Below are 10,344 nucleotides of genomic sequence, written 5' to 3'. Positions count from 1 at the left end.
GCTGACGGTGAAGACTTATTAAAAAGCACATGGGGAAATCGAAAGTTGTTATTTCCCGCCCAAAACTGCCAGCTTAAAACTGCAATCTTTTCAATGGTAGCGCGCCTCGTAAAAACTTCATATATCTTACTGTTCAGTTTTAGCCCGTTTAGCGATACACAGAAGAAAAATTGCTCAGTAAAGTAGGAGGGTCACAATATTCACAACGAAGGAGTTTGACCAAAACAAAACAAAACTTTCAAATCTCCTGTGAATCTACAACTTTTTTTTTTATATTGAACAATCCAGGACAGTTATTAATCTCGAGGATGGGATGGTCGAAAGAAATAATGTAGCTATGATGATAGATTATATTTTCTGGAAAAATGATGTATAATATTGGAAACTGAGTTGTTATTTTATCAGCAGTAAACCAGAAACATGGGTAACTCAGTCAGAAGTACACTTGGTAATCTTTGTGGTGCAGAGGTAAATTTTTTGGTTTTTACTGCCCTTCCATGCAGTAGAAAATAGCTGGTGTGCAATTTTCTAAGTGATGGCTTTCCTTTCTTTTTCTTTTTAGTCAGATTTATTCAACACTATAGACATTCTAGCCAAAAAATCTGTCTCTGAATCTTTTCCTATCTTTTCTGCTACAATACACCTTTCCCGTAATTCGTAAAACTAATGCGCGCGCATTATTTTGATGCTCTCCACCGTTTGGTCTCTGGAGGTAAACAAACCCGTTTTTGCCTGCGTTCCCTTAGGGAAAGTTGGTTTTTTGAGCTTTTCTTAAGTTCTGTTGAACAAAATCCCCTCAAATTTTAGTATGCTCAACCTATTCATGATATTATACCACCCTGAAAATATTTTGCCAAAAGAAGGTCGCTGTCAAAAGTTAGAGGCTCAAATCCCAATTTCCCTAACCCCTCGCAGGCAAAAATGCGTTTTTTACCTCCCAAACAATTTTATACACAACGGTGGAGCGCACATTTTCCCGGGCCATTTCTGAGAAATTTGAATTACGGGAAAGGTGTATCGAATGTAATCGAACGAGATCGAATAATTGGGATTCAATTGTCGAACGCAATCAAATCTCAATCGAACAGCGGATTCTTGGGTAATTTTCGATCGTGTTCGATTGCCTTCAAGTAACGTTTGATTGTAAATTACCTTTGATTGATCTTCGATTATGTTTGTAATGCAATGGCAGTTCAATAGACCTTTTTTAAAGAGGCAGCCCTGTTGAATAATTATGTACTCCAGCATAAAAACAATGATACAGCCATGCATAATTTTTAAGATATGCATGATACAGTAATTATGCATGGCTGTATCATTGTTTTTATGCTGGAGTACATAATTATTCAACATGGCTGCCTCTTTAAAAAAAGGTCTATATATTTTATTTATTAGAAAAATCAAAAAAAAATTACTTTTCATTCTGTGCTTTTTTCAGTCTCTCCTTCTCAGTGTTTTTCAGGTTTTTGTCTTTTGTTATTCACTCCTTTTTTCAGTCCAATGTGTCTTATCTTTTTGTTTCAACTAGTTTATCATATATTTAATTATTGCAATTATCAATAATTATGTCTTATGATTACGATTATGTTCGTAAAGTTTGATTGCGATTAAATAAAACTTGATCACTCTTTTAAAGCTTTTTTAGCATGGACAGCCGAGCTCGTAAGTACGGTACAAGAGTGAATGAAATTGAATACAAATGAATCAATCGAATGTAATCAAACATTATCGTTAAAATCGCAATTATTCGATTGTGTTCGATTGCATTCAATTGATTTGGCGTTCGATTTATTCGATTGACACCATCTGGGTACACCCTCGTAACGTTATGAAAAAGTGTCACAATTATAAACCTTTTGTTGAAAAAATGTGTATCTTTTCATCTCTGAAACATTCTTTGTCTTCGGACATGAACATGATATAGAGAATTCCCAAAAATCATCACGCATAAAATACTTGAGATTTCTGAGCCAATCAAAATATAAGTACAAAAAACTGTATTTGGTCTCTCCTGGCAACGAAAGCTCTTGCTGAAGTCATCGCCATCATCAAAATCAGAAAGATTGGATTTAGCAAACAGGTTTTCATTGCCAGATTTCCAGGCTATAGTCATTCTTGGATACTTTATGCTAATCAGGATACCTACAATGTTAAATAGACCTTTTACTAGTTAGGATACCATTTTAAAATTCCAGTTATAATAGTTGTTTAGGAAATACTATTGAATAACAAATTACTCCAGCATACATTACACTCCTTCAGCCAGTACAAACAGGATCAATTATGTTGTCCCTATTTCTGCCTAGTTAGGTAAAAGCTGTGTTTTAAAAAATAAATCAATTATATATATGACACTATCATTACAAAAATTTATGCTGAAGTTATTAGTTATTCAAAAGACCATCTCCCAAACAACTATTAAAGGGGCGAAATTATTACGTAGTAGCTCCACCCAACTTCTTATCATTTAATTATTATCTATATAGATTTTGCTATACCGGTATCCAAGCGTCAAGCTAGAAATTATATACACAACCACTAGGCCATTTGACGTTTTTTGATTTTGTAACTTACCGTAACTTTATGTAATGCTGACATACCTTGTCTAATTCCTTTACAGCAAATATCTGGTCTGTGAAGTAGTTAGTGGTCTTCCCACGTGACGTCCTACAAAAGTATTAGCTTGAGAGTTAGGGTTTTATTTGCGTAATACAGTCCAGATAATTTCTAGCCTGAAGCAGTGAAGTAATTAATTAAATGCAGAACAGAGTCTATAGGTTGTCTTGTTCTCCCAAACAACTATTAGACAAATGCATTAGGACCAAAATTAAACACATGTAAATTGATTTATTATCAATTTGGAGTCTTTACGAAATGTTTTCACCGCTAATTATAACTGGACTTGAAATGGCATCCTAGGAAGAGGTCTATAATTAAAAACTCTAGCAATAAAACAATGACAAATTAATACATAATATAAGACCTGGTCAATTGAACTCAACCAAACTAATTGAACAACATTGAACGATTAAGGTTCAATAATAATTTAAATCTCATAGTATTCCATGCAGCAGGGGCTAGCGACTTATTCTTGATAAACAAATATCCAGGTGAACCTCAAGTCCAGGAACTGCCAAAGTAGAAACTTTTCAAGAACGATGCATAAGAGGTAAGGATTGGATATAATCGGACTAATTGAACTTTTTACCAACCGAACTAGTCGAACTCATATTACTTCCAAAATGTTGAGTGTTCCATTATTAATTGTTGGATGGAGCTTGATGGAGCTCAATTATTTGGTTCAACAAGTTGCAAACGTTCAATTGATCAGAGTCATTATAAGTGTGACTGTTTCTTTCTTATTATTGTTTTGATGCTTGAGTTTTTAAAAAGGTCTATCAGTAGGCTGTTAAATGCATCAAAGCTTCATTTTTTTGATACTGAGATGGATAGATAGTTTGTTCTAATAAGCATAACTTCTAAAAAATCCATTCAGGACTTAGCAAATCTGTTTAGGGTAAAGAATGATGTTACCTAGTCTCGTCAAATTCTCAAAATTGAACTTTTCTTTTAGCTTTGAAACGTTCATTCTTTCTTCTTCTTAACGATTAAATTATTTTTAATATCTGCAATTAATAAGTCTGAAAGTCCCATAAAAACCACTAAAAAATTGGGTTTGTGTCATTAAAGCGGAGCCTGGAAAGTGTTCATTGAGTTGCAGGCAATCTAAAGTATTTTCCAAACTTTTTGTAGCTGACTTCTATTGTTTTAGGAAGTCAAGTTTGATTTTTTCGAATGTTGAATCTGGATTTTGCTGTTCTAAATAATGTTTTCCACTTTCTAGAAATAGTTTTAATGAAACGCTGGATCGATTCTATATTCCTAAGATGGTGTAACTCGATGTCATTGCTAAATAAGAGAGTTTTCGTTATAATGGCTTTCGTTCATAAGTGGTTGTTAGGTGTTTAACATTTTTAATGAACTTAATAGAAAGCATTATGTTTTGTTTAATGACAATTCTTTGGATTACATAGTATGTCATTACCATGGTTATTTTTCCTCTGCTTTAAGATGTCGTGAGATAGTTTAAAAAGTGAAAGGTTTGACATTTCAGGGAAATGTGAGCATATAACATGGCCTTCTAAATATAACTTCAAAAAGTTGTGTTTTTCCTGTAAGGTTTGCGAATTTTAACTTTTAAATTTGAGTTTGACATAGAAGGGGACGGGTCGAAGTCGTCTTCTACTATTTGTTTACATTTTGGTGGAAAAAAGATTTTAGAAGCAGTTTACTATTTGAAATAATAACACAATCGATGGCCTGATTGTTATCATTTCGAGTTACACGTTTCTGTTATGTTATCAATCAAAAGTCTCTTTGTCATCTCAATATTAGCCATGTTAGATAATCACTTATCTTTGTAGACAAAAATATGTTAAACGGGTTCTGGCTTTTCCTTGATCAAATAAATGAAAAACGCTGTTGTCTGTTAACTTGACCTTGTCCTTTCTATTATACAAATGAGGCCATACCATCGCATTGATTGTGAGGATATTCCCTCAAGTTCATAGTTCCTTGTCATTATCATAACCGCCCAAATTGATTTTTAAAAGAATCTCTTTATTTCCGGGAATCTTTTTGCGAACGGAAGTTTAAAGAAAAAGATGAACATGCTTAATTGCACGTGAACAATATGCACTTTTGCACTTTGATTCATAACAAATAAATGCAAAAACTTTTCCTCTTACATGTCCTTGCCCGAAATAGAATCGATTGTTCATTAAGAAGTGATCAAAGTGCAGAAATCAAAAATAGGTGAAATGCGTTCAAAGTAGCAAGTTCACAACATTTTGTACATTGAAAGAAAAAAATGGACTCTCGGCCTGTGTTGAAGCGGAGAGACTTGAGGGTTGATCAGCAGATCTTGTCTATTATTAATTTGGTCATCTTTTTGTCCTATGGCCTACTCAAGTGTTCCAATATCTTTCCAACATTAAAAGTAAGATAAAAACTCTACACTTAAGTCTTGTCCGGGCATTGTCCAGGGAAAATAAATATTCATATTATATTTTCAATTAGAAATCCAACTTTGGTTATTTAATTAAGTTTGTTTTTATTTTAGGCATCGAAAGAATTACCGGACGAAGATCAAAAACCGGTCGCCAAACCGAAAGAGAAATCTCCAAAAGCCGAAAAGAAAAAGGAGAAAAAACAAAAGAAAAAGAAGAAGAAAAAGAAGGGCAAAGGAGGAGAGTTGGGAAAGATCGATGAAGATGTGGGGGAGAGTGACGTCATCACTGACCCTCCTTCGTCATCGTTCGTCGATGAATCTTCAGAATCAAAAATCGAAAGTTCAACGAAAGAGGTGCGCTATGTTTTTGTTTTGTTTTACGCACTATCTATATATAAATGCATGCTTGTATAACGTACATCATTTAACCCATTCGTCTTTTCATTTCGAGGTCTCGCCTTTCCCAAACAAAAGCTTTGGAATTCTCCAGAAAAAACTTATTTTGCCATTAATTCGATGAGGACCGTTTGAAATTGTTATGATTTTACTTAATTCCCTATAACTTAAAATCTCCTCCATTTTCATAATCTTTAATTTACTTAAACAAGTTAAATTTGTATCCTTACTTCTCCATTAGTTATAAATGGATACTTTAAAATGTCTATTAAAACAAACGATCTCTACACTCATCAAAAGTTTGCACATAAATTGTTAACAATTAAACTGACTTCACTCACCTTGCACTCACTAACCACTAACCTCATGAAGGAATTTTATGGAATGAAATACTTATGCCTAATTATTGGCATTGTTTAGGAATATGGGGCAGATCAAGTGGACGAGGAAAACAACGTCACGTTGGAAAAATTATCGACACTTGTCGGAAATGGTGACGTCATTGCTTCTGGTGGGGAGGAGGACGCTCAAGAAATTCACGTCGAATTCACGGATGATGAACTCGCTGATTCTGAAGGCAGCCAATCAGAAGACGAAAAACAACCAAGTGACCGGCTGAATACCCAATTAGAAAAAAGTCGGGAGAGTGTGTTGGATAGTCTGGATGGTTTCACCAGGAACGATAGTACTGGTAGTCAGTTGAGTGGATTTTCGGTTATGCAAACAGGCCCTGTGTACGAAAACGTTACGCAAGTAGTCCCTGAAGAATTGAACATCCAATATGCGGACGATATATTTCGAAATTGTGCTGCTCGCTATCAAATCTTTGTGGTTAAAACACATGATTTCAAATCGACTGTAGATGCCTTCACAAACATGGTACCTTTACTGAAAGAAAATGCAGAATTGAAAGATTATTTCGAAGCTTATGGAAAGTTGTTGGAGCAAGAAAGTGAAAAAGATAATCAAGGTCAGATTCACCAAAAAGCTCTCTTTCGTAACTAGAAGTTGATAAATGTATTTTTAGATGGTTTATCATCCATTGTTGTCAAGCTCCTCAAAAATTAGTTTAGAGGCTAGTAACAGTAGAAACTTTAGTGAATATTGAGGTTAGTAATATGTTGATATTTTTTGTATTGCTTTAGTTGAGATGTCAGACGTGAACGTTTCGTTGCAAACTCTTCGCGCCAATGGAAACCAGCTCTTAGATATCATCGATAATGTTCGGCCGCACGTAGATCGCTTGATCGATGACGCGTCCAATGTTGACGTCATTGAGTATGTCAAAGGCAAGATGGTAGAAGGTGTACAGTTGGGCATCACATCAAAGTTTTCTGCACCAGGCAAATATCGTCGTAACATGAAGCATTTGCGAAAAGCTTTGTCCAACATTGATGCAGTTCAGGAAGAAGTGAAAGCTATTTTAGAAGATGATGTTTTTCTTGATCGAAATGAGTGTTCAGACAGTGATGAAGAAAACGGGCCAACCACGCCACCACAACCACCATCAGATAATGAATCCGATATCGTTCCCATGGTTCAACAAGAAGACGTCCCAACAAACGATATCTTCCACAAACTTGACAACATGTCTGTGGAAGAATCTCTTGAGTTGAGTGGAGAAACGAAGGTAATCATCCTTCCTTCCTCTACTCTTAATTCTAAATTGATCAGAAATTACTCTCCAGCTGAGCCCTTTCAATGAGTAATCCATTGATTTTATTATTCTGATTAAATGAGGGTTCATTAAAATAATTCTTAATCCCTAATGACTACTAACAACTAATCCACCTACAATTCTGGAGGTCTCTAATAACTGTCACATTAAAATTCTCTTTAACACGCGTGAATTTTGCCTTTCTAGTAATTTTTTTCCTGTACTTGGTCGGAATTTCTTTAAAAAATTGGCAAAATTGGCGCGCATAAATAATCATCCATAATCATGCACGCTACAATATGCACGTTTTAAGTCTAAACAAGATTCTATAAGATCCTGCATCTCAATATGACCACAGTTCAATCTATATAAAACTTTAACCACGTCATTTCACAATGTGCCCGAAAAAGCGAACAAATCTTTATATAAGGTAAATCCCCAAAACTTGTTATCAAAACTGTGCTTAAAATAATTTGAAAGAAGATTACGATTGTTGTTCGATCTAAAGATATTCAATCCCCAAGATGATTGAATAAGTTTTTGAGATTTGAATATTAAGTATACAAGTCATAAAATTTGGCATGAAGTATGAGGATTTTACTTTACATAAAATTTGTCCGTTTTTTGGGACACACTATGTATTTATAAGCTTTTTACAATACCATTTTACTGAATTGAGTTATTATTTTTCTCCTTCGCAGCCGGTGGATGGCAGTCAATCACCATCTTATGAACGTAAATTGATGACGTCAGACAACAAAAAGGCAAACATGACCCTGCTGGAACAATCTATCGAAGCTGAACGTCAAACGTCACCAGAACCTCAAACTATGACGTTCGTTATCGAAAACATTCCGGAAAACGGTAAAAGTCCGGTCAACACCAGTACTCCGACCGATAAAAATGCAATCCAACAGATAATTGTGGAAGAAGAGGAGCACAATACTTTGGACTTTGGTAAATACATATTGGTTGACCCGAACACAGGAGATATTGCCGTGATGAGGAATCGTTCACGGAGTTTAGACAGCCTCGTTTCCATACAATCTAATCGATCAAGTATCTCCAAGTTTGGCAGTTTTGAGTTCGTCACAGACTATGAATTGACAATCGCTGAGAAAAACCAACAATTGAAAAGTTGATTTTTGAGGAGGTATAGTTTTTAAATGGAATCAGTATGGAATTTTGTATGTGAAACATATGCGATGTTTTTCGATAGTGGTGGCGGTGAGTGATTCCACAATGAGAATTGGTGTCTAAATGAAACTTCAAATCTTCTTCAATACAAAACTTGTTGAATGGAATGGGGGAAAGGGGCCGTCATATTTTAGAACTCTAGTTCTTTATTTATCTTTGTATTAAATTTATTCTTTATATTTTCATCTCAAAAGCATTTTTCATGCACCGTTCAAATGTTCACCATACTCACTCACTTTTCAACGTGAATTCACAACACAAAACATTCCTCGAGGATTAAGGTCGGTCTCCACTTGCGCGCGCTGCAATCGCACTTTTTGGCTTCAATCCTTTTTGCTTGGAAAAAAGATTACGTCATAAAAATGTAGCGCGCGCACGAAAAAAAAGTTGAACACATTTCAACTTTTTTCAACCGTTACGTCAGATCGCGCCAATGGAGTTGCTTCATTTTTCTTTTGGCCAATAGCGTGGAAGCTTTTCTCGAAAAGTGCGATTGAAGCGCGCGCAAGTGGAGACCGGCCTTAAGATATTGAGCTTCGCAACCCTTATACAATGAGCTGAAAGATTAAACTCGGTATTATGGGTCACTAGATTAGAGTACGACTAAAGCAGCCATTCAGTTCTTTTCTGATGAGAATGCTTTAAATAGTGTCATCATAGAATAGACTTCCATTTTTCTGTATTTGATATTAGAAACGCACGCCATTATACATACAGCTAGCTTATTAATTAACAATTTATAAACATTTCTACCTTTTTTACTTTCGGTCATAAGAGTTTATATAAAATATATTTTGGGGAATTATTTTCATATTTTGTCTAGTTGCCAAGGGTATGGGATATTAAAACTTTTTATGCAATAGTGAATCGTGAATCAGTCGTTCAATTATTGCGTTCGACGGATAAAGAGAAACCGAAAGGGAAACACAGACCACTACAAAACCGCAGGAGATATAAGGAGCACGAATCCGTTAGTGGATACCAGTAACCTAGGGAAATCTCAAAAGAGAGTATACAGGTACCCTATTTCGCAAAAGACGAATTGTTGCCCCGCTTCTTAGTCTGAATAGCAAAATCGCATACCCCTGTAGATATACTTCCCATAAGAAACTATTTGCTAGAGGATGAACCGAAAGCCTGGTTCTTCTTTGAGGAGTGGTAAAATTATTTCCTTGCTCCAAGATAGATATCTATATTCACAGAAGTGTTTGTCCGAGGAGTTTACTTTTCTTTCAAATGTGGAACCCTTCTAAGGGGCTGCTCATGGGTTACTTGGGAAACTTTTTAACTATTATATGGACATGCATGTACATAGAAAAATAACCTTTATATTTAGAAAATAACGAAACGATTGAATCTTTAACTTTTTGAACTTCTCCTCGTCTGTTTTTTTGTTTACCCAGGTTAAATATTTAAGCTTCATGCATTGTAGGAGATCGAAATTGCTAACTTAACTTGCCCTATTCTAAGAAATGACTTAACCCTTTAAATGCTACGGTTCTTTTTTCCTAAGTTTTTTAAAGAAAATCGCTAGTTCAAACTTTAAAGGCTTACATCTCCGGATCTAGAAGGAGTTAGAAGCTCGTTTATAGCTCGTTGGATAGGTTAGAGTCTTCTTTCTTTTTGGCACATACGGCGACACCCGCTGCTAGGACCTGACTGACGGAAAGGTGCCCAGTGGTAAAACTTCAAATCAATTCGCTCGAGGACAGAATAAAGTAAAGCAGGGTTAAAATTGAAGGTTCTTTGATTACTCGTTGACCAAAAATGGTCAAAAAACTGACAAGATCTCAAAAAAAGAATTTTTGTCAAATTTTTGCATTTCTTTTGACTTTTTGGCTTAAATCTCCCTGGAAAAACTCACTTTTGAATTTTTTTATTTGCTTGACCATGAAGCACAATCAAATTCCTACGAGTTAGATCAAAAGTGACGATTTCTAACTCAAGCTGGTGTAACTATGGCCATCATAATGTTTAGACATAAAAAATTTCACGGCAAAAAATTTAAAAAATGAGACTTACCAATTAGGATCTTAGGATCCAAAAGCTTATGAATGGTCCGACTAGGCTGAGAATATAGACT

At 35.2% G+C, this 10,344-nt stretch overlaps 1 protein-coding gene across 2 annotated transcripts; it reads left to right on the top strand.

Moving 5' to 3' along the window:
* The first annotated feature begins 213 nt into the window (after nt 1-213).
* LOC136813982 (uncharacterized) lies at nt 214-9,624 on the top strand. 2 transcript variants are annotated; one of them, XM_067070499.1, is made up of 5 exons: nt 214-468; nt 5,123-5,365; nt 5,828-6,377; nt 6,553-7,037; nt 7,766-9,624. In XM_067070499.1, the coding sequence occupies exons 1-5, from the start codon at nt 421-423 to the stop codon at nt 8,204-8,206; spliced, it is 1,767 nt and encodes a 588-aa protein (XP_066926600.1). In that variant the 5' UTR covers nt 214-420; the 3' UTR covers nt 8,207-9,624. The 2 variants fall into 2 exon arrangements, with proteins under 2 accessions (XP_066926600.1, XP_066926594.1); XM_067070493.1 differs by lacking the exon at nt 214-468 and adding an exon at nt 4,804-4,999.
* Nucleotides 9,625-10,344: the final 720 nt, after the last annotated feature.

This window comes from Clytia hemisphaerica, unplaced genomic scaffold, assembly GCF_902728285.1.
Source record: "Clytia hemisphaerica strain Z4C2 unplaced genomic scaffold, Clytia hemisphaerica genome assembly, whole genome shotgun sequence".
NCBI classification, from domain to species: domain Eukaryota; kingdom Metazoa; phylum Cnidaria; class Hydrozoa; order Leptothecata; family Clytiidae; genus Clytia; species Clytia hemisphaerica.
Note: the sequence above shows the minus strand (reverse complement) of the source record. Positions and strands in the feature narration are given on the sequence as shown.